General features: G+C 37.0%; 1 protein-coding gene across 1 annotated transcript; it reads right to left on the bottom strand.

The window, feature by feature from the left end:
• Positions 1-676: 676 nt before the first annotated feature.
• LOC134662671 (uncharacterized) lies at positions 677-26968 on the bottom strand. The gene is made up of 12 exons (XM_063518943.1): positions 25283-26968; positions 17277-17515; positions 16238-16455; positions 15643-15812; positions 12670-12851; positions 10572-10714; positions 7911-8079; positions 5855-6048; positions 4406-4526; positions 2370-2559; positions 1379-1521; positions 677-1290 (listed from the first exon to the last, which is right to left on the bottom strand). Exons 1-12 carry the CDS (start codon positions 26904-26906, stop codon positions 718-720), a joined length of 3966 nt encoding a protein of 1321 aa, XP_063375013.1. The 5' UTR covers positions 26907-26968; the 3' UTR covers positions 677-717.
• Between the last annotated feature and the right edge of the window lie 980 nt (positions 26969-27948).

The raw sequence follows: 27948 nt of genomic DNA, 5'->3' as shown, positions 1-27948 counted from the left end.
ACCTAAATACGGAACCCTTCATGGGCGAGTCCGACTCGCACTTGGCCGCTTTTTAGGGTTCCGTACCCAAAGGGTAAAAACGGGACCCTATTACTAAGACTCCGCTGTCCGTCCGTCCGTCCGTCCGTCCGTCACCAGGCTGTATCTCACGAACCGTGATAGCTAGACATTTGAAATTTTCACAGATGATGTATTTCTGTTGCCGCTATAACAACAAATACTAAAAACAGAATAAAATAAAGATTTAAGTGGGGCTCCCATACAACGAACGTGATTTTTGACCGAAGTTAAGCAACGTCGGGCGGGGTCAGTACCCAAGTACTGGGTGACCGTTTTTTTTGCTTGTTTTGCTCAATTTTTTGTTGATGGTGCGGAACCCTCCGTGCGCGAGTCCGACTCGCATTTGGCCGATTTTTTTAGTGAGTGGGCTTGCCAAACTGTATAACATAAATATTTATTTTATATCCAGATAGATATAACCCTTTACCTACCGTATACGAAGCCATTTATAATGATATTCAACTCTATTGACAGCTATTAAAGTTCAAATTTAAACAAATATATTTTTATTACATGCAGTAAAGGGAAAACATTTAAGATAGATATTCATAATATGTGTTTGTGTTGTATTGTATTTACCTTAAAAGTTAAAATACATAGGAAAAAAAAAACAAACTTCATGAAACCGTGATATTTAATCTACATAATCGGATAACATTATCTGGTATATCGGTAGTGTTGAGCTCCGTTTTGACTGCCATTCGCGGTCCATTCCCACTCATCGATATCCTCATCATCATCTCGTACGGGATGTGCCCTTCTTGGTACGTAGTCCTCATCTCTGTCTCCCCAGAAATCATCCTCGCCTCCCTGTTCCTCCTCGATAACTTCCAAATCTTCTTCATCAAAATGATTTTCTCTGATATCATCGTCCGCTCCTTCCTCTTCTTCTTCCTCTAAAATTTCTTCTAGTCCTTCGAGTTTGTCTCTCTGAACTTCATACTCGATATCAGCTTCAGGAATTTCTTCCAACACTTCTCTATGAGCAACGAGTAGCTGTCTTGTTTTTATTTGTGGAACATCTATTTCTTCTTCTTGATCTTTGGTATTGTCGGCGTCTACCTCTATGTGATTCTCATCTGGCTTTGCTTCTGATTCTTCTTTGTTATCGTCTTTGTCAGAATTTGATGAGAAAGTGAAGACTTTGTGCAAGGATTGCATCGGTATCACAAATGTCAGAGTTAATAACGTTGACGAAAGCATTATCAGAGATATTTCGTTAAGATCAATCTATAACAAGAAGAAAAATGTGGTAATTAATGGAAACTTCGGTCATAAGAAAAATAAAATTTATTATAATTTGTAAAGTTTGGCGTACCATAGACATTAAGCTAAACTCGCTTGAAGTCCGAATGGTGGCAGCCTCAGTGAGGAACACGATGAACTGGCAAAGATATAGTGCGTAGGAGAGTCGACTGACAAGTACCAACGGACGGCAGCAGAGAAAATTGGCCAGGGGTTCTGTAGAAAGAAATATTGACACTGTTCAATAATAATAATCATCTTCAGAGTAAATTACAGGGAAAATCATAACTTTTACAGGTATTCACGTGAATACATGTAAAAATTATAGTTTTCCCTGTAATTTACTAGGCGTGTAGTAAATAGGTGTAGATTTGTAAATAAAAACACTTAAGTTACTACTAAACTAGTAGTTCTGACACTACACTGAAATACTCCAAATAAATTGTAAAGATTTACCTATTGACCTACCAAAAAAAAAACTGGTAAGAAGGTTTAAAAACACAATTTTAGCGATATGATGAACTCTTCCATATCCTATTCCTAAACGAATAAATTTACGATGGTGCAAATTATATCAAACGAATCCTAGATCTAATGTATAATCTGTATGGTAGTCAGCGATAAAAAGAGTTAATTAGTTAATTAACTTAGAAGTGATGACGTCAAAAGCAGCGATTAGTGGAAAATAAGGAAGGTGGAGTTCTAGAATATTACACAGGTTTAAGTATTTTTCCGGCTATTTTGTGGTGAGCTTAAGGCGGATGTAAATAATTGGCTTAATAATTGGCTGTGTCTTATAATTTGTTTTTAATAATAATAAAGTTTTTTGTATTACTCATTGTTTACCTGGCTACTAAACGAATACGGGTAATGTTTATCGACTAGGTATGTACCTACATGATTTTTATTTTGCATGCTCTTCTGCTGTAACGAGTTGTCGGCTCCTAATGTACGTGGTGTCGTTAATATATTCATCGCAATAAGTGCCTACTAAAATATTCATACTGGCATTGTATTATTTGAACACATTTTTAGCCATCCCTCGCTGAAAGATAATCATTTACCGCAATATCCATTATGCACGGCGTATATGACCCAGGCTATGGCGAGGGAAGCGGCCATCGGCGCGAGCGCGGCGTAGTTTGCGGCGAACAAAGCACTGTACCGGTACTGAGTGTTGCCAGAGTCAAGTCCTGCCCACCATACTAGGCTCCAGAGAGCGCCGCTTGTCAACCAACCCAAGGCTAACAGGACCTATAAGAAGAATAACATGTCAACATGTTAAACCGATTGACATTTAAGTGCCCTGTCAACGCCGGAGATATAATTTTACAAAATATCCATTTTACCATCTCAAAAGCTATTTATATACATCATTTTTTAAAGAAGACTAAGTAATATTTTCAAAATGGTACAATCCCATTTTTCTGATTATTGCAGTTTTCTTTGCATTTGATGGTTGAAAAAGATTTCAATGTTATAGATATTTCCATTTGCATCTAATATCATACAATAATAATATGATGTTCGGATATAATAGATATTTATGTTGTTTTAGCAATCGTTAATGTAATTAAATACTAAACTTTCACTTAAGAGCTAATTTAATTAATTTAAAATGCCTATTTAAATGTACCTACTTGCTGATATAATATCTTGAAAATAGGTAAAAGATAACATAGCTGTACGCTTTGATGAAAAATCTTTAAACCACCAACAAAACTTCTCTTAATGCGACTTTATAGTTTCCAGCTAGTACCTTGTTACCTAACTTACATAATATTTTATTTTTAAGTTTCCAACCTCTTTTCCCTTTTTGCTACTAACTTATTATAGAGATATTAAAATTTTAACTTGTAGAGAAGATAAACCAGTATAAACATAGAATGCCTCTTAGTATTAAGTCCGCCTTTATTCTAATGATCATCAGTATTCTAATGATTTATCCTCTGAATTGTAATAAATTAAAATGTACTCATTTAGTTACTTACCTATATCTAACAACAATCTTACACAGATCGACCTAGCCCCAACTAAACAAATGGGTTCTAGGCGACGATATACAATAAGAAATATAATTAGATAGATAGTATCTATGACTCAGAATCAACATAATTGTGAAGACACACATAGATGCTCTTGCTGGATTTGAATCCAGGACCTCCTTTTTCGTAGGCAAGGACATTACCGATTAGGCTAGTAGGCCTTTAAATTTTATTTATTTGTGGTCATGTCTCTTTCTACCAAACACAATGCCAAAATGATTAATATAAACCCTACAAATACCTACAAACAAATTTCTACAGGATTTATACAAATGTCTACACATAACTTCATAAATGAATAACGAAAGTATTAATATTCCGAAAGGATCGAACCCGGAAAACGAACAGTAACTTTTCTATTGAAAAGTTATATAAATGGACCTCGATTACGAAGTTAAGACTAATTAGTAAATACAGAAGTGAAATATCCACAACGCAGGCTTCGTCAGGTGGCCACAAATGCAAATCAGCAATATGCTTCGTCCAAATCAAACCAATGATGATATCCGCAACAGGCTTCGTCATTTTTAAATTATATAATGCAAAGTTAGACATAACAAAAAAATACAACAACAAACAAATTTGTTGTACTGATAAGTTAACATACAATTTACATATGTATTAATTGTATGCTTTAAATATATACTCGTATATCAGATACATTATATATATATAAACTAATTACTTAGGAGCCTTTATCTTGCCTCTATCTATATAATTTAAGCTACTAGGCAAAGTTTAGTATCGTTTTCGTTCAAATCAGGGATGCCGAATTCATTTGTGGTAGGTATCATATTGTTTTAATGTTTTATTGAGGTTGTGCAATAAAGAGGATTTGTATTGTATTGTATTGTATTGTAGTCATTCTGAAGTAAAAACATATACAATTAGAAAAATAATTTAGGGTGGTCAGTAACTAAAAGTGGCGAATTAGGTACCTTATAAAAGACAGAAACAGTTTGAGTCCCGGAGAAGAACATATGATATTTTTCAAGTTAAAGTCAAATAGTTTATGGTCTAGAGTGTGTTAATATGCATGATTTACTTTAGCATACCTTATTGAGTTGAGAAGGTTTCTGCAAAGCAATGCCTAAGCTGATTCCGATGAGATATGGGGTACAGCGGTGATACACGGAGGTGTAGCTTAAACGAGCTGTCCTGTAGAGTTGGCTGACACTAAAAAATGTTGTTAATAAATATAAATAAAATATTTATTCCGTCAGGTCAGTCCCCATCATCGTACCCGCTTCTCACTGAAGCTACATGCGAGGTAAGTCAAATTTTAGTGCTTTAAGATATCAGGAAATGGATTTCGTTTTACTTCTAAGAGATGGAAAACATTTTGTAGCATTAAAAAATAAATAAAATGAATCAACTATTGCTCATATAGTGCTGAAAGGCAACTGTCAAAATGTTGCTACCATAAGAAAATAAAACCAGTTTTATCTTGACCACTTTAGCTTTGATCGTAAATTTATCTATTAATAGTTTACGGACACCTGCGAATTCTAACGTTATGTTTCATAGAGTCATGTATATAATAACCGGATTCTTGATATTTAAAATTACAATAATATGGAGGCGACTTGAAGTAGTGACCTGCCTAACAGTAACAACATCATGTACTTATAACACGTAATGTGGTCAGGCGGGTCCAACAATCCTTACTGGTCAATCAAGATGTAATGCTAATGTTGTCAAAGTTGACAAGATATTAAGATCTCTCCCTGACCCCCGGAAGAGAGTTACATATACAGGATGATTCATGAGACGTGAGCAGGACTAAGCCTATACACAATCAGTAAATGTAAAAGAATCGTTGACCACAATATTTAAGTAAAACAGTCACGCTTTTTTTTCTGTTGTTATATGTACTTTTTGGTAAGGACAAATTTAATTATCTACAATCATGGATACCCTACATTATTTAATTAACAAAGATAAAACCTTTTTAACCGTTATGATAGTACTTTGAGTATGAAGAAAATAAAATGTCACACTTGAGTCAGATACGATTTTTCAAAAGTAACCAGATTCCGATGACATTCAGTTTGACACTTGTTATGGATAAAACAAAGAGGATGAACATAAATGTCGTAGTATAAATTGAATTAAAGTTAATCTCACAAATACTGGTACGAAACAGTTGTTTATAACTTACTGTATGCGTATGTTTGATCCTGCTCACGTCTCCTGAATCACCCTGTATACTATATAGCATCATACGTGAAATAATGCTATGGTTTCATTGCACCAAAATATCATAATACCATTGTCTTTATTTGTCCTTAATTTCAAAACCCAGTTCCAAAATAGGTACCTATCTACCTAAATGACAAATTGATTCATAAATATGACAGATAATCTGAATCTAATGGCTGCTTAAATTTATAATGAAATTTTATATTATAACACCTATAACTGTCACTGTTTTGAATCAACTATTTACATGGTATTCACCCCAAGAAAGTACTAAGTTTAAAAAAAAAACCTCACGCCTTTACCTCACGCCATGATAGGCCAGCAGAGTCAAGCGATGTTCGCTGACCGTCGAATATCTGGAGTAAGCAGCCAGGCCTATTATGATGGGGAGGAGGAGTTTGGAGACGCCTGGCTTGACCTGCATCACCCAAACTATCACACCGCCTATGGTAGTGAGCTGCATATCCAGAGCCAGCTGGTGAGTTTGAGGGGCACACTGGAATAAAAAAAAAGAATCGAAATTATTTGATAAAATAATAAGTTTTGCAAAAATTTAATTTTTGGTACAAGCTTTTATCGCTGACTGTACATTTCTTACGACAGACAACTAATACTCATCGAGACAATTCTAAAAACCTCTAACACAATTAGGTTGCGTTGTTTCATCACAGAGTTCCTATGGACACCTCCTGTCTCCATCATCAGATCAGTTCGACAGTACCATATTATTGTATTGTCATCAGAACTACATATAGCTGCCAATTTTCATGACGCTACGATCCTTGGAAGATGGTTAAATTAGTTACCTTAGATTCCATTACATAGTTACATACAGGTCGACCTAATAAAAGCTTGTTAAAAATGCCGTCGCTCAGATATGTCAAGCACAAAATATAACGTCAAGGATCAATATAATACCCACCAAGAATATTTTTTATTACAGTACCCGGAAATAAGTATTGCACATCGGTCTACCTCTAAGAAAACGTAGAGTATCTCTAAGAAAACGTTCCAAGTGTAAAGAAAATAGCATGTGAATTTCAATCTTCACTTTACTTGACAGAAATACGTGTCATCGCTGGTTTGTGACCTGGTAAAAAGCTAATTGACTGATTGAGAGACAAATGCTGAAGGATCTACATACTTTTGTATTTTCAAAACAGTTTAGTTGCGAAATGTTTCTCGTTATAATATAAAGCGCCCTTAATAAATTGTATCTACGTACCTAACAAAATCGTTATGTCGATTTATTTAATATAGCCCGTATTAGTTATCGGGAACCCATGTTTTTGACAACAATAACCCATCTACAATATACGCTACTGTTTACCCACCTAAAAGCTTATTCAGAAACGTAATATGCTGAAAATGTGATACCAATATGATTCAACATCACAATGTGCTACTTCGCACACGTGTAACTGTATTATGTAGTGAACGAGCGCAAGCATTGGTACCATTTTTGATATAATACATTCTGATACGGCAAATGTGCGAATGTCTGCCACACAGTGAACGCATCTGCCACATCATTCCGAAGCCACAATTTGCAACACTACAAGTAAAGGAATGATAAATGTACATGAAATGATTCACGAAGAATACATACTTACCGATGTCACGGTCATCACCTTATGCCACATTTATGCCTTTATGACCCAAACGGGAAGCTATTTATATAGACCTAGTGTTTTATGTTTACATTTACGCTTATTATTTATTTTAACTTTTTTTATTTCGCTCAACGCTACTACAAGCATTGACATTCAACGTGCGGGATTACCATGCCAAATGGCCACACTTCCCATCGGTAGCCATTTAGAGGACGCGTTTTTTTACAAGCTTATAATTTACATGCCCTATTATAGTATGTATGTTATTTTGTTAGTGTGGGATTTCCGGTTGAGTTGAACATTTGCATACATATGTAAATCGGATGACAATACAATATTATGATGACATGGAGCTGATCTGATGATGGAGACAGAAGGTGGCCATGGGAACTCTGTGATAAAACGACGCAATTGATTGTGTTTGGGGTTGTTAGAATTGTCTCGATGTGTATTAAGAAAAGTAAAGCATTTCATTTTTCATTTTTCATTTAAAGCAAAGTTCTAATTGCTTTTTGATTTAAATCAGTATTCCATATTCCCTTTGTTTTTATTATCGAAAGATTGAATGAAGACCACTATTAAGGCACTCAACAATAGGTGTAGATAATCTAAACTTCTAAAGTGTTCAAAGCTGATGAAGAAGTGGTCTGACAATGACAGAGATAGCCTGATAATAGTTAACAAAATTGCAAAACTTGTACGTAAATCATAACTTGTATGTTGTTAACAGTGAAGAAACCCTCACCATGTCTTCGAAGCCGAACCAGTTTTGCACATAGAGCAGGTTCCACCACCAGCCCTCCTGGCAGATCTCGGCGTTCCTGGTGACGAGGGTGCCCCACATGGGGCCAGTGGAGATGTTATCCCAGATGTATGCGTAGAACAGGACCACTGCTAGTAGGGCAGGGGTCAATCTGCAAATTAATCAAATATGTATCAGTACCATACCATCCAAGAAGTACACTGCGGACAAATGTAGCCCCAAGGATCTCCACCGGTCTTGAACGTAATATGTATATCGTCTGTACATCATAAGTTTGTGCCATATGTCAACACGGGCTAGACACACTGGTTGAAAACATTCATTTTAAGACACTGCGGCATTTTCGAGAAACTTGCAGATTACCAGGAAAAATTATTTTGCATTCCGTAAATACAGGATGGATTTTCTTTTTGGGTCAGTGAGGGCAGCTACCAGATCCCGTGCTGCTACGAGAAAATGGTCTTAGAAGACCTTCCCTCGATTTCAAATTAATGAAGATTGGCTTTTACAGATTTTGGAAAAAACATACAGGGTGCGAGAAAAAGGCCATTTTCGACAAACTTTTTTTGATGCCCATCGATCCCATTCCTATTGGGAATCAAAAGCTTGTATGGAACCGAAAAAAAAAATTCCGGCTAGAAAAGCCACAAATCGAGGAAAACTTTTCCCATACAATTTGTATGAAAATGAAACTTTTATTTTTCACCTGCGATTTTTGTCAACTTACGGTAATATGTATACTAAAAAGCCACAAATTAATAAAAACTTTTTCCATACATTTACCATGAAGAAAACGTGAAATTTTATTCACAATTTTTTATCTGCCCAATCAGTCCTGTTACATTTAAGGACCATACTACTGTATGAAGACATTGCTGTAGAACTAATGGGCGATTTATTACTACCTACTTGTAAACAGTATCAATACTTTTAAAGGTGGAATCTAAATTGAAAAGTTTCAATTATTAAAAGCTTGTCGGGAGAAAGTAAAAACGTATTTTAATAGTTTCATCTGAAATAGGCGGTTTATTATAACTAATACAAATTTCATTTCACTAACATAAAATAGTAAAATTTGTACGCCATACATAAAAATAAACAGTGTACTTTATACTTTCCAAATGCTATTTTTATAGATACGGCAAGCCTTCCACGCCACTACCCCCATAAAACCTAAATGCATTGTCAAAAATTCAGCACCAATTCACTTCGGCGCCGGGAACCGTCCTTTTTCATGCCTGAAACTGACATGAGTTGGGAATAAAAATTAGCTTTAGCGTAGCGAAGTTATTGTACCGACCCACTGGGTGTCTGGATACATAAGTTCACTCGTTTATTGATGAGAAATTTAACGCCTGCGCTTTTCTAAATAGCATTTGTTCGGAAAGATGGAGTGAGCTAAGAACTCTAGTAAGTAACTAGATCTTCCAAAGTGCTTTAAGCATCGAAATTATCAAATTGTGCGTAAACTAGAGTATATACAACCTTTATTGTATTGATGCCGACTGAATCAAGAATATTTAATTAAGGTACCTATATTGTACTTAGATGTTCCATTACTTAGATACTGGCTTATAACACACAGCCTAGGTATAGCCACAGAATAAATAATAGTACTAAGTACAGAAGACTCTCTCTCTCTAACAAAACGCGTCTGTTACGATCAGCACAGATATGGCCGCTAGGTGGCGACAGCGCCACGCGCGGCTTATGGTTTTCCTCAAAATTGGGGCCGAACGGATGTACTTTTAGCTACCTGTAGCAAAGCGATTAAATCGCGGAGTGAGACACGCCTGGTATAGCTTAGGATTTTTAAATTTTATACATACTCACATAATAAGCCTAGATATATTCTACAAATTTTGAAAGAAGAAACAACGACAACGGATTTTTTTTTTAGATAGAGCTGGCTGATTGGGTTCCGATTTTACATTTTCATGTGAAAATCTCGTTCAAATTTACTGTCCCAGCAGAAACAAAGTGCATCCGTTCGTTAGATGGGTAGGAATAATACCTACATCAAAAAACCTAAGTGCCTTTTTTTACAGTTTTGCAGTTTCATACCTTCCCCCGTTGAATTCCGAATTAGTTACAACTACATGAATGTGTGTGTGGCTTAATAGTACATTACCGTAAGACCCGTAAGTTGACCCCTAGGAAACTATTGATATTGGATAGGAATGGAACCGATTGGCATACAAAAATAGCATGTGAAAAATAAAAGTTTTCATTTTCATACAAATTGTATGGGAAAAGTTTTCCTCGATTTGTAGCTTTTATAGCCGGAATTTTTTTTTGGTTCCATACAAGCTTTTGATCCTCAATAGGAATGGGATCGATCGGCATCAAAAAAAAGTTTATCAAAAATGACCTTTTTCTCGCATCCTGTATGTTTTTTTCTAAAATCTGTAAAAGTCAATCTTCATTAATTTGAAATCAAAGGAAGGTCTTCTAAGACTTCTTCATGTCGGAGGAGCCAAACCTACACTTTTTAGGTTCTTTAAAAATTAATAAATATATTCAAAAGAGCAGAAATATGTGACTGTTTGTTCTAAACTTTTTTATGTATTAAGTAATATCAAATAGTTTATTTCAATTGCAGTCCGATACTCTATTGTACATATATCTGTCATGTGTAGGTACCTGAGATATCGCGAGAACAGCCTCTTCGCGCCGGAGCCGTCGGCCGACATGCGGTGGGCGGTCAGGGTGCCGCTCAGCAACAGGAAACAGTCCGTGTATATCCAACCGGCGCGGCACCACGACCACAGTGGCGAGCTTACCACCTGGAAAATTTGAATTTTTTGATTAAAACCAACACGTCTTTGCTCTTATTATTTAAAACTAAAACGGGACTTTATCGCGTGTACAGTCAGCAGCAGAAGTTGCTAATCGGCGGCAGGTGTTTAAAATGATCTTGACGCGAATTTATTGATAAGAGAATAAGAGCGTGTCAATGTAATTTTGAACACCTCGGCCGCGTTGCAATTTCTGCTGCTGACTGTACCTACTTTTTTATAATGCCTCCTTTAGTTATGAAATAATACGCATGGAGTTCTGGATACACAGTGGATACATAATTTGGTAAAGGATAGTTGTCATACATTGCTAAGGAGATATTATAGGCGCTATCACAAGGTATTTATTTTTTAGGGTTCCGTACCCAAAGGATAAGAACGGGAATGAATATATGTCGTAGTAAAGCGCATTCTTCTTCCGCTCTCAAACTCACGATTCGAACGAAGTCACTATTTTATCAATGATTTTTGGTTATTTATTAAGTATTACTCAATAAACGATACCCAGTAGCAGCCTATTCGATTTGTGTTTGACCTGACGCCGTCATGTGAGTATGACACACATTAGATTATAAACAAAAAGGAAAGTTGGACGTAAATTGTCTCATTTGTCTCTTAAAAGTTCACATTTTTTTACGCCCGTGTTGTGCATTCGGTAGCACTCGAATAGTTACTGGTCAATATTATTCTAATAAGTATAGGATCAATTAGATAAATGCTTTTTATAAAGCGGGACGAGCAGAAGTAAGGTATAGTTCTGTATGCAAGACAATAAACCACTACAATCAATAATTACAATACAATACCATCGTATATTTACAATGACATGGCATAGCAATTAAAAATGTGCCGCCGATGCGTCATACGCTAGAACAAGCTTGGCAACCTGCCAAGCGTATTAGGTGCGACATCGGGGATTTAATGAACCCAATTCTTTAGTTGGAGCACGCTCGAAAGTAAGAGTCAGGTCAGAACTGCAGATTAGAAGATACATACCTAAAGCAAGAGGCAAGCTACATCGATTTCGACATTTGCTGTAGTAATTAACGATTACATAGTTACGGAGTTTAAACTACTAAACATTAAAAATGTATAATATTATTTTTTAATTTTAACTTCTAAACTTAGTAATAGCGGCTTACAAATTACCTAGCTACACTTATGTTCAAAATTTCAATGGAATGTAGGTACCTTAAAGTTTTTGAGACACACAGGCGGATAGGACGAAACTATAAGGGTTCCGTTTTTGCCATTTTGGCTACGGAGCCCTTCAAAATAGGCTCTTTGAAGTCAAATTACGATATATAAATAAATAAATAATAAATAAATAAATAAATATTATGGGACAATCTTACACAAATCGACCTAGTCCCACGGTAAGCTCATAAGGCTTGTGTTGTGGGTACTAGACGACGATATATATATAATAATATAGATACATATAAGTACTTAAATACATAGAAAACATCCATAACTAAGGAACAAATATTTGTGATGAACACACAAATAAATGCGGGACCTCCAGCTTCGTAGGCAGGGTCACTACCGACTAGGCTACGGAGGCCGTTAAGTGATATGCGACTACATTTCTCCATTTTGGAATTGGAAAACTTGTTTCTATTTGTGATGTATAGCGCGAGGATGAGACGAGCGTATGGTAACAACTGAATGCGTTTTCCAGTTTTTAGGTATAAACTTAGCCTATTTAAAGCCCCTATTGTATATAAGTGAAATGATCAGATAAGGTTTGCAACTTAGCAGATGCATTATTTAATTAGTTTTGACGTTTATTTAACCCCGTCTACTGATTATTAATTTTTGTTCAGATTAAAGAGAGTTGTCAATGCCATGCAATTTAATTAATACGATTTTGTAAGCAACAAACCATTAAGTCTAGAAGGGCATTTAGCTAACATTTTTAGTACTTGCAACACAATACATGCCTCAGTAATCTTCAACCGATTGTTGTAGGGTGTAACGGCGACCGGGAGAAACTTGTGGGCGATCAGCAGGGCGATGGTTGCCAGCCCCCTGACCCCGTGAATGCAGGATATCTCGTCATTGGAGCCTGGCGCGGTGAGCTTCTTCAGCGTACTGTACAGGGAGAAAGAACTGAGGAAACCATCTGAAAAAAAAGAGACATATAATTGTTAACACCCATTGACATATATCTCAGGACTGGCCTTACGTACACTAAAAATGGTACTAGTTCAGCGGTGCCACTCACGAATTCGAGCCAATCGTGTAGTCTAACGCAACTAGTTGCGACCAATCGCGGGGCCGCGCGCGCGTGATTCGAATTAATAAACCAATCGCGTTGCAGCGTTTTCACACTAGATATGAGCGCCGATAGGCATATAGCCGGCGGCGGCGCGCCGGTCAAAATTGGTCGGCGGCGGCGGCGAATCGGCGGCGTGGCCTTGAAACACCTTCGATTAATGAAAAAAGAATTTTAACCAAAATTTTTCCGAAAAAACATGTTTTTGCTCTAAGGAAGTTATGAAATAAATGCATTTTTTATTTTCAAGGATAATTTATTGAACAATGGTACGAAAAAAATTGATATCGTATAAACTGTGGATAAGCGGTATCGCGCGGCATCAGAGGCGGTCTTAATCATGGCGAGGCTTTGGCAGGAAGATCTTAGCGAGGCCCTTATCTTTTGTGCTAAGGTATAAATTGCGGATTGACTGTATCAGGGAAAAGTCTTGTCGACAGTCCAGAAAAAAAACGAGCTCCGTCATTAACCAATATCGACCCAACAAAACCGATTTATGTCAAAAAGTGAGGCCCAACGCCGAGCTCCATGTAACACCGAAGACTTGATTTCGACGCCTCCCAATGCGAGGCCAGAGGATGAGCTGCAGGTAAGCATACAGCTAAGAATCGAACGCCAAGTGTAAGCTTGGCTGACGGCTGAACGCCTGGAGCGCCGATTGCGGCGCGCTTCTGTGCGAGGCCGAGCTGCAAGAGAGCAGAGCGAGGGTGCAAGCCGATAAAGACTGAAGCCATAGTGTTAAAGATCTGGAGCTTTCCTGCGGGCGCATTCGTGCGACGCCAAAGGCCGAGCTGAAATGGAGCTAAGATCGGATAAGGACCAATGCTCAAGCGTTTTAAAACAGGCCGAAAGTTGAGCTCCAAACAGGGCCAAAAACTTGCAGGTTCAGATGGCGGCTTAATTCCATGCGAGCGGTGCAAGGCCAAAGATTGAGCTGCGAGAGAGCAAAGCTTGAAATTTCAACAGTGGCCAAGTTTAATTGAGACCCGATTCCGACGCCCTTCCATGCGAAGCCAACGGCCGTACATTTGGACGTGGAAACGCTTAATATCTCAAAATTAACCCCATTTTATACCTTTTAAAAACGTTTAACCATGCTTGCAATGGTTAAATTCGCGGTAAATGACGGATGGTTAGCTGGCAAAATTAGTTATGCATTGGATCGGTAATCCAAAGATGTGGGTTCGAGTCTCACGTTAGCTAGAGTTGATCACAGTAAATTTTTTCATTGTGATTGACATGTCTAGTGTATATATACAATCTATAAATTGTAATGTGGAACGTTCCACAATAAAAATGGAAGGAAATCAGTATATTTATTCTAGGCGGATTAGACTCTCGCGCGAGCCACGAGACGAGCCGCGAGCCGCGCCACGAGACGCGAGTGTAAGCGGTGGGCTCGCGGCTCGTCTCGTGGCTCGCAAGCTCGTCGAGCTAATATAATTTAAACACTAACGGCACGGCATAAGGTTTATAACCGAATGACAAGCCGAACGCGAGTGTAAGCGGTGGACTCGCGTCTCGTGGCGCGGCTCGCGGCTCGTCTCGTGGCTCGCGCGAGAGTCTAAATTGGGGGTTACAAGCATATTGATGTTAAAATTGATATTAAATAATTTCGTTTCCCCAAGACTAGTAGCGCGGTTACTAGACAGATAAGTTTGCATTTGCCTTCGATATTTTTGAATTATATGGGCCTAAAATACCCTTTGAATGCCTATAAACTATTCGAAGTGGCGCCGTTAATGATCTAAACTGGATTAAAAATATATTATCTGATTCTGAAAGCAGTAGTAACTACCAAGGTCACGCCGATGCCACGCCGATAGCGCAGCGTCGGCGGCGGCGGCGCGAAAATTTTGTCGGCGGCGGCGGCGCGCCGGCGCGGCGCTCATATCTATTTCACACCGCTGTACTGGCCCCATTCATGCTCCATTCTTATTGCCCGTAAGGCTAGTCCTGAGATATAAGTCAATGTTAACACCACTTTGGGTGCCTTGTCTATTGTCTCTATGATCACGCTACTCTTCCTACCGCCGTTTAAATGATGTTCTGTATTAAGTGTTATTGATGAAGTTATAAAAAGTTCTAATTACACTGATCTTCATAATTTTAAACAATATCAATATCAATATTCGACGATCGTGTAGCGTAGGATTCGCCATTGTTAATTACTTAGCATAAATTACCTACGAGTACGCGTACCTACTGCTTGGGCTGTTGCAACTATTAGGTACCGAAGGGTCAAGTCTTATTGTTTTCTGTCAATAGATTCTTGAAGTGTAAACTTGACCTAGGGTAGCATTGGACTATTTCGACATTCCTTGTTCTGATTCATGATTACACAAGTTCGTATGTATGTTTAGGTCAAACTTTCAATGTCAGTCTTTAAGAATTTTCCCAGCAGCATTTCATCGGGTTCAAATATATACTTAATTAACCAAGTATTTTGTACTTATTTACCTACTTTTTTATTTATTTCACTTTTATTTCGTAGTATAATAAAACGGAATAAAAATCGGGCTAATTTTTATTTAAAACCAGATTTTAACGTATGGGCCTAGCATAGAATAATTGAGGTGCTCATATCATATGCGCAGTGATCGAATAAAATTTTCCCAACATCGAATAAAACACGCACCTGTAGACTTAGGTGCGTCGTCTTTATCTTTTTCTTCTTCTTCGGCCTCCTGGTCGCACTCGGCCTTGTCGTCGGCATCTTCGCTTGGCAGCTCCTCGGAGCTTCTACTAGACAGATAGTCCTGGACGGTAGCCACAAGGACCAGGAGAACGATGACAGCGTAGAACGACCTGCGAGCAGCATCCGTGAGATGTGACGCATAAAACATTCATAAAATCAAATTAGAAGAATTTCGTGTGATGCATAAATATTTCAATCCAACTACACCACACTACAATTAAACCACAAAACACGTCACAATCTTGTCTAGTATACAAAATCTAATATACAAGTGTTAACATTGTAACAATTGGCAAACGCCGAATACCTACCCAAATAAATAACACCTACCTAAATCAATAAAACGTCCCTTATAAGTAGTTTAACATGCTAACAGTGACACATTGACTGCCGCTAACTAATAAATTTGCTAATGTCACAGCAGAAACTTTATCCCCGAGTCGTAATAAATTTCTACATTTATTCACAACAAAATTTATAAAACTGTGGCCAATAATTGCTTTTTAAAATCCTTGAAGACTTATAATTAACTTACAACGTCAGCACTGTCGGAAGCTCAAACCACGTATCCCATGACGACTCGTGGATGTGGCAGTCCCTCTCGTCGATCTTGACCTTAATGACCAGGCCGCTGGTGTGCTGGTAGTGCTTGAGGGAGTCCTTGATGACCACCTCGGCATCCTCGGGGTTGCAGGGCGAGGGCACGCACACCCCCCAGCTCAACGTCGAGAAACGCGGCACGAAGTGACCTGGCTGAACGAATTATGATATGACTTAGTATCTATAATGCATGACTATCTCAACCGTTGGTAAAAGGTAAATAAAGATGAAATCAGAAGAAACTGGCCCGAAAATCAATCCAAACAACGTATCTAACCCGGCCACTTTACCTACATAAGTAATACTTCTTTTGGAAATGTTTATTTTAAAAGGCTTAGCGTAAATGCTAAACAGAATAAATAATAAGGAAAAGATAGGATCAAAGTAAAAGTCTCTAACATATTTCGCTTAGCGCCACTAGCAGTAGATTGGATGATATAATTTGCATGATATAATTTGTGTAGTACACAAGAAAAATGTCCATAGTGTCATTTGATGGGCTGAATATATACCAAGATAAGGAAAATTATTAATTTTACTAGTGTCGTCCCGACATAATCACCATGGCTCGCTGACGGCACCTGAGGACTGATCAAATCTAATTATCAAGACTTATTTCAGAAAATTTTCTTTTGTTGGTTTAAATTACTTTTGCCCTTAATTGTAAGAGAGATTTATGTCCTCTTCTATTAGCAATGACGTAGGTCACGTAGGTACGTAAATAATTCATTTATAGTAAATATTTATTTTTACGCACAACGGATTCCGCAGGCACAGGCGCAGAGCGTACAAGTATATATATGCATTTAATTTTTATGTTTAATGTGTTGAATCGAATAATATTTCGAAACGGGAATACTCCCAAAACTGGATACAGATTTAACCTTGTCCATAAACTGTTGTAGTAGATGGTCAGTTCCAAAATTGTATGACATATCAACCAATCGACCTCCAACACTAATCCTAAAACTCACATCATCTATCCGGCTCCTGATCAGGTTTTTGGCCTGGGCCAGATGCACTGGCACCTCCAGCTCTTGGTGTTCCGCCTTCACGTCCAGCCGAGCCAGGCAGTACTTTCCCTGGACCTTCACCACGCTTCCAGTCTCCAGTTGGACGCGTGCCCGACTTCCCAGACACTGGTCGAAATCGCCTAGTTGAATTCCGTTGCCTTGCAGGATGCCCGAGGGAATCTTCGCTGACGCGTCTAGCACTGGAATTATAAATGCTATGTAGTTAGTACACGAACAGAGTATAAAGACTAAAAACAGTAAACTATGAACATTTTAAAAATGCATGTACTACTCGTACGATGTTCATTCAAATTATTTTTTTTTTTTTTTTTTTTTAAGGTTCACCAACAGTTATTACATTGAGGCTTAAGTACATCAATACAAACTTAAATAACATGCTGAATGTATAACTAATTACTGGTAAACACCACATGCAAAAATTAAAAAAGCAAATTCAACAACAAAGCCACATTTGAACACCTTATTACTATAGAATAAGGAGCAAAGCGCAACCACGATGTAGACTGGTTAAGTAGGTATATAACTAAATATGGAATTAAAACTAAATATACTAACTACTAATGAATAAATTTCTAATTTTTGTCAGAGAGTCAAAGTGAACATCAAACCTGTTACTATATCTATTGAGTAAATTGCTCAAGCGTGGTACTGGGGAGTTTGACCCTAACACAGTTCGGCGCTGAGGGCGAGACATTGGTTTGATAGCAAAACGCGGTATTCTTCTAGGTACAGAGAAACGAAAGCTACTCAAGAGTTGTGGACAATCTATACTGTTTCTTATAAGCTTAGTGAGAAATTTTAAATCTAGTAAATCTCTACGGTTCTCAAGAGATAACATTTTAAAAAGTTTTAACCTATCCTTATAAGAGAAAGATCTTTTCGCAAGACCTACCGATCGAGCAAGGTGCCACATAAATCTTTTTTGCAATCTTTCAATCCGAAGACAATGAGTTGCATAATGTGGTCGCCAGACGATACTACCATACTCTAGGTGACTACATACTAGACTATAATAGAGAAGTTTTTTGGTTTGTATCCTACGAAATACCTTTCCATTTCTTATGACGAATCCTAACATACATGAAGCTTTTTTTACTATTGCATCGATGTGAGGAACGAATGTAAGTTTTGTATCAAAGATAATTCCTAGGTCACGTATGGTTTGCACTTTAGGAAGACATTCACCAGCGATATGATATGACGAAGAAACTATATTGATCTTACGAGTAAAACTAATAGAGGAGCATTTTTTGGCATTAAGAGACATACCATTTTCTGAACACCATTTACTAAGCCTTTCAATGTCATCCTGGAGAAGGGCGACATCGGAAGGACAAGTTACCACTCTAGCAAATTTGAGATCGTCTGCATACATGAACGGGATGGAGTGATGAAATTGGGCGGGCAAATCATTAATAAATATATTGAATAATATAGGACCAAGGTGGGAGCCTTGTGGAACACCTGAAGGGATATTATAAGTCTGAGAAGAGAAACCATTAATAACTACATAAAATGATCGATTATGGAGATATGACTCAATCCATTTTAGTAAAGGACCCGTGACGCCGTAGGAAGAAAGCTTCTGAATCAAGACCATATGAGAAACTCGGTCAAATGCCTTGCTAAAGTCGGTATAGATGACGTCGATCTGCTTATTAATATCAACAGCCTTAGTAACAAGCTCAGAGAAGGAGGCAAGATTGGTGAAAGTTGACCGCGCAGGGACAAAACCATGTTGGTGTTCAGTTATATACTGTTTGAAGTGACATTGAATAAAAGGACAGATAAGGGATTCGAAGATTTTGGCAAAAGTAGAAATTACGGACTAATACCCAGGTTAATTTAAAAGATGATAGCTTTGCTCTTGTAGCATGTATCGTCACTTAATTTTTGCATGCGACATTTTTGTTAGAAGATAGACTACTCTTGTTGTACCAATCTGTTCTGACACTATAAAATTTTATTTCCGTTGAGACACTTAGTATTGTAAACCTTATGTATTAAAGCGTAAAGTCTAGTTGTAAAGTTTTATCCTTGAAAATATATTACTCAGTTTTCGGTCCTTTGGGAGCTATATCACGCAATGGTGTTGAGTTTGTGTAACTATTTGTTGTAAAGCCAAAATGGAGTATAATTTTCCTCACTCAATGCCCGTGAGGCTCTTTAGATTGGAACAGTTACATTGTGACGTAAATAATAATAAATTCATTTATTTGCGACCAACTTGGATTAATATGTGTTAATGACAGTTTTTACCTTAAGGCTAATGTTAGTATCATATTATAATATACACAATTATTTACTGCCTAGCTAACTATATACTAAAACATCGTTAGTCATATAATTATACTTCATAGTTATACCTACCTAGTTACTAATATAACTACATACATTATGCATAACCTAGCTGACACAAGGTCACAGCATGTAAAGGTGAATGAGCTTTTAAAAAACTGACATGTGGACATCTGTATTTATTTTTTATGAAGTGTAAGATGTTTAATGGTGCCAAGATTTTTCATGAGGTGTTTTCAGAAATTGTCTATAAAAGCAAATTATCACAAATTCAATTAGATACGATATTTCAAAAGTAAGAATTAGACTCTGATGAGCATAGAAGGTAGGATCCTATAGAAGTGGTATAAGCGTGCCTCCGTGAGGGACAAAACATAGGCAATGCGACACTATGATTGGTCGAATTTATTTGTTGCCCACCATATTCCATACTAATTTATGGTGGGGAATTAAAAAAAAGTGAGACTGTGACAAGGACAAACAATAATAGCGCTTTCGCTGCTACTCCTACTGAAAGATACATAAGATTATCCCGTTTGGTCAGTTATCCCCACCACTCATGCCCTATCCAGTTAAAATACTAGATTCATGCTGATGAGTGACGACATTCTATGATACTTGACACAGATAAAGCAAATACGTCAAATACCAATACTATTTGGTACTTGACGGCAGTATTCTAATTGTATAGCGTGATTATGCCTGTCGTAAATAATTTAATGAATTTGTAAGGTAATCCTGCTCACGTATCTTGTATCACTTTGTATATTATTCGAGGACTGCGGTCGTGAGCAAATTTATAAGCTAGGGCCTTGAAACTAACCGTGGAATGGTTATTTATGATTTTTCCCCGCGCAACATCTGTTGCCGAAACGGTCGAAACAGTGCCACTATAAATAAGTAGGTAGCCGTTGTAATGTACTACGCAGGCATGCCGAAGAAACGCTAGTAACTTGTGGTACCCAAAGCTTACTGAGCAGCGACCCCCCTGAACAATTTCACCATTTGGCATACATATATAGATATATGCATATTACCTATATTCGATCACGCTACCCATATTTTTTGAAATGCTGCTCTGAAGTCATCCCCTAATATTTTTTAAATATGGCTTTGAGACCCCATCTTCTTCTTCTTCTTCTTCTTCTTGTTAGGGGCTATATAAGGCTCCAAAGCCTATGTATCACTGCGACCATCGCTGATCTATTGTGATCGCCACCTACTACAACTCTCGATCCAAACATGCAACTTCAAATAGCTGCAGGATCTTTTTGAACTCGAGAGACTTTACCTCCTCCGGGCGCAATATGTGCCCGCCCAGGATTAAGTCACGAGTACGCATTAGGCAAGGGCACTCTGTGAGGATGTGCAAGGGCGTCTCCTCTGCCTCCATACAGAGTCTGCACCGCCCCATGTCACGTTTCCCCATGGTGTGCATGTGCTTATTTAGGCAACAGTGCCCAGTAAGCACCCTTACCAAGTTGCGCAGTTGGTTCCTAGACAGCGCTAAGGCGTTCGAGGACGCCTTTTTGCTGAAGGCCTTGATAAGCGCTTTGGAATGGTTCAAACCTGTTGTTTCCCTCCAGAGTTGAATTGTTGTGTATTGACAGTAGGTCTTTAGGGTGAGCCGCGTTAGGCTTTTGGGGATACCACAAAACGGCTCAGGACTGTAGTTTATCCCTTTAGCCCCTGCTCGCGCGAGCTCGTCGGCCTTTTCATTTCCTACGATACCCGCATGCCCTGGGACCCAACGTAGAACAACTTTGTTCCTGGCTCCAAGGTTGTTCAATAGTTGCCTGCAGTTCTCAACTTGAGACCCCATAGTCATTCACAGAGCTCGATTGATACAAATGTCAAATCAATAAATTTAAAAATAAGGATAATATTTTTTAAATTGCGATGCACTTACTGACCATAGGGCCTAGCCAAGATGACAATCGTTTGCGTTACGACAACGAAACGCTGTCTGTCTTTCTATCGCACTAATATGGAAGAGTGATGGAGAGACAGCGTTACGTTGCCGTATCGCAAACGATTGTCACCTTTGCCAGGTCCCCAGAAAATTAAGTTAGAAGTAAGGAACGAGATCGAAAACATGGTAGGTAGCTCGAGAAACTAAAAGTGATTAATTTCATATACGTACGATCACTCGTACGATACGGTATTAACTGAAAAGGAGGTTGAAAGCTTGTGTAGGGAATGTATTTTTTTTTAAGTGGTGTATTTGAAACTTCATAGAATATCTATATTCAAAATATTATAAAACAAGGAAAGCAATTTCAGCGTTAATGATAATTCATTCCCCAAGGGGTAAAAAAAGGGTTGAAAATTTGTATAGGGTACATAAACTTTTTGAGAGCGAGACTTGAAACTTCTTAGAAAATCATAATATTATAAATCAAGAAAAAATATTTCAGCGTTTCTGGAAATTCATTCCTTAATTAAAATTCATTCCTTATTAACAAATTTTGAACCCTACACTACCCTATCTTTTTCATCACATTTGTTTGTATAAGAACGATGCGGTCCGTTAATCCTAAATCTCGACCTAGGGCTGTAATGTACTTTTTTACCGTCCTTAATACTCAATGTACTATTGCTGCATATTTGCACAATGATCTTTGCTCATGTAGAATATGAATATAACTACCAACATATAAATCCACGCGTACAAAGCCACAGGCAACAGCTAATCCTTACTAATATTATAAATGCGAAAGTGTGTCTGTCTGTCTGTCTAGGTGAGGGTGGGGAGGGTCGATCCCTAGGGGACACTTGGTAAACTTCATTTTTAATCAAACCAAACGAGATACATTTTTTTGCACTGGTAACACTCATTCATTCGTTCCTAACTTCACGTTCTGTCATGGCACTGTATCGGAAAAGTCAGTGGTTCAAAAATGGCGGACGGTGAAAGATTTTCTGCGTATTATATTCAATTTTCGGTAAGCTTTAACTGGATTTATTTTATAATATGAGATGGAAATGATGTTAGTGAGTATGCTTATTTTATTTGTTGTTTATTGAAGTGATGATTAACTTGGATTCATTGATATACGCGAACACACGTTTCGAGTACGGCACGTTTTATAATCTTACTATGTATGGGGAGACTTTGTCTTTTTCTTCAGGGGAGATATGATTCCGGGATCATGTCACCCCCAAATCGATCAAGTATACATTGTAATAAATTTACTTACAAAATGATTCATAGAGCTATCATAAATATTTTCTTTTCTTTAGTAAATCATGCCGCAAAAGTACGACCAGAGAAACACTGATTTAAACTTTCAAGGTTTTTGACTCATTATTGTTTATTAAAACGGGATTTAATGGCGTATAATTCAGTTTTTAATTACACAACCGACTCCGAACTCCGAAAACTGAATTATCCCCGTGGCCTTTGAAAAGACTAACTAAAGTTGATATCAACATTTTACGAACTACCCGCACTTGGTCTTGTTTATCAAGTTAAACGTTTTACACACAGGGGATGTTACTCGGTCGACAAACAACACTTATAACGATATTTGGTTTTTAACCGGCGATATTTGTTTTTATGGATGAAATATATGCTATTTCAATGGCTTTCCGACCTTATGTACAATAGAACCGACGGTCCATAGAAAGGATTTTAGTATTATGCAGCTCAAACACCGTCCTCGAAACGTGAGCAGTAAATTTCTAAACTTATTAATCAACTCAACTCAACGTTCAACTTTGTTAATCTCAGTACCTACTTATAGTTAAATTATTACATTCATGTTATTTATTTCCTCAATATATACTTTATTACCCAAGTATTTATTTAGCCTAAACATTAAACCTATCTTCACATATGTCATAGTATCATACAGTATAATATTATAAATACATACACAAACATAAACATATATATATATACATACCTATATTATTTTCTACACAAACTAAAATAGTCTTAGCCGTAGAGTTTCCGACAAACAGCAAGCAAATTCGTATTGTACGAAGGGTCGGCTTGAAAACCAGCGTTGTAGTAGGTATAAGCCTGCTGCAACACATGCTGAGGTTCGCTCCTTTTTAGCATCATAATTTAAAAAAACTTATTACTACATGTAAACAAATTAATTTGTGCCTATTTAAGTTTAATTCTAAGGCTTGTAATGTTTTGTAGCATTGCCTGTAAACATTTTTCAATGTGGTGTTAAATAAAAAATTTCTATGTCTATGTCTATGTCTATGTCTATTTATTATAGTAAACAATAACGACCAGAGATGGGTAAAAAATTTAAAATTGCTGTAGGTATCTGACGCTAAAAATACCGTCATAATAACTTAAAAAAATTAGCTTCTTACAAGAAATTTTATGTTAATAACTTAGATTTTTGTTTTTAATTAACTTTTTTTTTGGTTCAAAAATTGATTCCCTATTTTATTTTGTTTTATGGATAATACGATTACATTGTTTTTTAAAAGTATAAGATTATGGATTAATATGTGTTTGATATCTTCATATGTTAATTTTCTGTAGATAAAGTAATAAATTAATGTAGATACTACCCTCGAAATATGACATTGCCGCTTAAAATCTTTTTACCAAGTGTCCCCAAATCTGGAAGACTTGATCCCTTCGGCTTAGACATCTGATTACCGGAAATACAACTTCAAAGCATGGAAGATGCAATATATATATGTTTTCTGTGTATTTTACAAATTATAGATGCATTGCTAATAGCGATCCGAGTTATATAATCAATGAGAATCTGGTATGGGGAGACATGGTAAAAATCTGTTTACCATGTGTCCCGAGAACCAGGGTCACTTGATCCCCCTAGGATCAAGGCTCCCGACCAGGGGTAAACAAGTCACCCTTACATAGGGGACACATGGTAAAAGTCAACAGTATGGGTTTTCATTAAATAATGGTCTAATTTATTGCACAAATCTGTTCTAATTCAAACTATTAATGAAGAGATAAATTCTGAATCGTATGGTCTATAAAGTTTTTCAATACTACAAATAGTTAAGAAAATGTATGCTAAAAACAAAAGGGGTGATCAACCCTCCCCAGTTTCCCCTATGTGTTACCTCTTCACGCTTAAACCGCTAAATTTATTTAGTTGCAATTTGGCATAGAGATAATTTGAGTCCCGGGGAAGGACATAGGATATGTTTTTATGTCGGAAATCATCCCTAAACAGAGTGCAAAGGGGAGTAGAATTGAAATAGTTAAAATAATTGCCTAATAATTGATGTAAGAAATGCGCAAACTGAATGATTGCCATTAAACTTTATCCAGGCGCTATACTTACTCTACCTGATGTTACTGATTCCACGCAGACGAAGTCGCGGGCAAAAGCTAGTAGGTATGTACATTATATTTTGAATAAATAACCTTTAATCGCATTTTTTCCAACATAGGGTTTTTTTGCAGCTCTGCCACTTAACGTTAGAGTATTTATGCGTCTTCTCAACAACTTTACAAGAAATATTCACGTTCGTTTAAATTCAGCGCTTAACTTTAGTACAAGTACTTTGATACATCATGCAGCCCTAAAATTTACATAAAGAGTGTTAGCATTACTTTAAAATTTGCGGAAAAGCTCTCATAATCCAATTTATTTTACAGCAACCTCGAGCAAAAGTTAGTTATTTAATTACGTACTTACTATTCAAAGCCCATAGTTTCGTCCCGCGTAATTGCCTTAATAGGATTTGCCCATGCCGTCTGCATTCTGGATTATGAATCCTTGAAAAATTGGGAGCGAACGTCGGTAGAAAAGCGTATAAATCTTCAAATTCACTGGCTAACATATTTCTTCGATACAACATATCTGTCAGTTGATCAATAATATGAATAGTTTTAGGTTCACTGTTGTCCAACTCCTTCGATTTCTTTTTGCCATCTTTTTCTTTTTTATGTGAAGTTTCAACGGTCTCCTCGGAGCCTTTGTGCTTGGAGGTCTCAGATTTCCTTAATTCTGATTTCTTTTCAACTTTTTTTCCTTCTTCCGGTTTTGGAGCTGATTTGGGCTTGGCAGGATTTATAATAGATTCTTTATGCTTTTTAGATTCTTCTTTACGTTCCTCTTTCTTTGAAAGTTCAATTTTGGATTTAGTTTCTTCCTTTTTATCTAGCGGAGGCGGTTTTTCTTTTTTTGATTCCGGCTTATCAATTTCTGCTGATTTTAATTTAGGCTCACTAGGTTTGGTTTCTTTAACAGAAAGTACTTTCTTATCTTCAAGTTTAGAATCTACTTTGACCTTTTTTTCATCCATTTTTACACTGTGAGCATCTTTTTTCGGAACTAACTTATCAACAGCATCTTTTTTTTGTATCAAACTGACGCTCTTATGTTTAAGGTCCTTTTTTAAATTTATATCATCATCGTCGTCGTCGTCATCATCGTCGTCGTCATCATCATCATCCTTATCGTCTTGCTTAGATTTAATTGGATTAACGTCCATTTTCTTAAAACTTGGCTTTGCTTCATCTTTTTTCTTAGTCTCAATAGATTTTTCCACTTTTTCCTTAAAGTTTTTATCGTCATCATCATCGTCGTCATCATCGTCGTCATCATCATCGTCATTGTAGTCGACCTTTATATTTGATTTGTCTTTATCTTTTTTATCTTTCATTAAGTCTTCTTTTTTAACAAATTCAGGTTTAGGCTTTTTCTTTATAAAACTAGAGTCAGTTTCATCGTCATCATCGTCATCGTCATCGTCATCATCGTCATCGTCATCATCGTCATCGTCATCATCGTCTTCATTATCTTCAAAGGACAGTTTTAACTTTTCATAAGCTCTTTTCGTTGCCACTCTAAGGTTTACTTCAGCTTTCTTAGTAAATTCTTCTACTTTTCCTTTTTTAGCTTTATTCTTTTCAACGTCTTCATCTCGTTTAGGATATTTTGTATTTTTGGATTCTGATAATTTTTCACCTATACTTAATTTAGAATTCACTTTAGATTTATCGACATTAATACTTTTGAAGTTATCAAAATCGTCGTCATCATCGTCATCATCATCATCGGCACTATCACTGACTATTTTTAACACAGAACCCAATTTCGCGTTGGCCTTCTGATTAATCAGTTGTTGTTTCTCCCTTACGGCTTTCTTCAGTTCCTCGTAACTTTTGGCACTATCTTTAACACTATGTTTATTAAACTTGTCTGCACTATCAACGACACTTCTAGGTAAATCGCGTACACGGAATGCGGTTATCACTGTCGCTAGGATAGGTAAGCAGACTATAATTAGAGCAAGCGTCCATCTGTTACGCGCCATGACCGACGCGTGAGACGCTCACCGCGCCATCATCGAACCGACTGAGAAAGTTTCAGTGAGAAACGCTACAGTTTATTTGTATCACACGTTCTAAACTAAACGCGAATAGTTTAAAATAAAGACGAATCGTAGAAGATCGCAATGTGATTATGGAGGATTATTTAGCCAATTCGAAATTATATTTAATGGAAAGGACCTTTTTGTGTTCGGATTTGGTGCGTCTTATAGCGCGAGGGCACGCACGGTGGCAACAGGCCAAGATTAGCGTAAAAATAGTGTTGCAAAGGCGATTGTCCGGTCCCGATGGATGGATCTACTGCAACGATATTGTCTATATAGGTATTGCTTAACTGTAATCAATTACTATATCATGTAAATTCCTTGTGTTTCCTTCAGTACAAAAAAATATAAGTACATATTTTTTTGTACTGAAGGAAACAAATGTGAGAAATCACGTTCGCATTGAAATATTGAATAAAAAATATGACAAGTTATTTACTAACATTGCGGCACTAACGTTAGAATGAAATACGCTCCACTTATATTTATATATTTTTTTATAATTACCATTTATCCCATATCTTTAGACCTATTAACCGAGTTTTAAATATAAAGTTGTATGTATCATTTGGGTCACTTTAACCAAAAATCAAAAAGTTACTTAAGATTGCCACAATTTGCATCTTCCCTTTATACTCGTATGGCGCGTATCATTAGAGCATAACGCGAACTTTCAAGCAATATCCGGTGTAAAAAATGCTTACTCGTACCTACGCTACATAATGCATCACTACATTTCCATTTCCTATGTCGCAAAAATAAAGTCGAAACCGCTCTTGACCTTGTTAATAAAAACCACTGGACATCAATAAAGTCACACTTTTCATTGTAATGTTTCAAGCAGTTAATTATATTATTAAACATAATTTTATTGTCTCGGAGATTCACCATGATGTCCCCAGTGGGAAAGATGCTTATCATTTTGATAGACCTAACACGAGTAGAACATTACATAACCTATTGTCATCAAACGCGTATGGTT

This window comes from Cydia amplana, chromosome 3 (assembly GCF_948474715.1).
Source record: "Cydia amplana chromosome 3, ilCydAmpl1.1, whole genome shotgun sequence".
Lineage (NCBI taxonomy): Eukaryota > Metazoa > Arthropoda > Insecta > Lepidoptera > Tortricidae > Cydia > Cydia amplana.
This window is presented reverse-complemented; position numbering and strand designations above follow the sequence as displayed.

Bases quoted from the DNA above. Each gene is read 5' to 3' on its own strand.
- LOC134662671 (XM_063518943.1), bottom strand. From the start codon at position 26,906: ATGGCGCGTAACAGATGGACGCTTGCTCTAATTATAGTCTGCTTACCT. The intron at 16,456-17,276 runs GTGAGTTTTAGG...TAATTCGTTCAG, and splicing joins TCAGGAGCCGGATAGATGAT to CCAGGTCACTTCGTGCCGCG. The intron at 12,852-15,642 runs GTGCGTGTTTTA...CTTTTTTTTCAG, and splicing joins CGACGCACCTAAGTCTACAG to ATGGTTTCCTCAGTTCTTTC.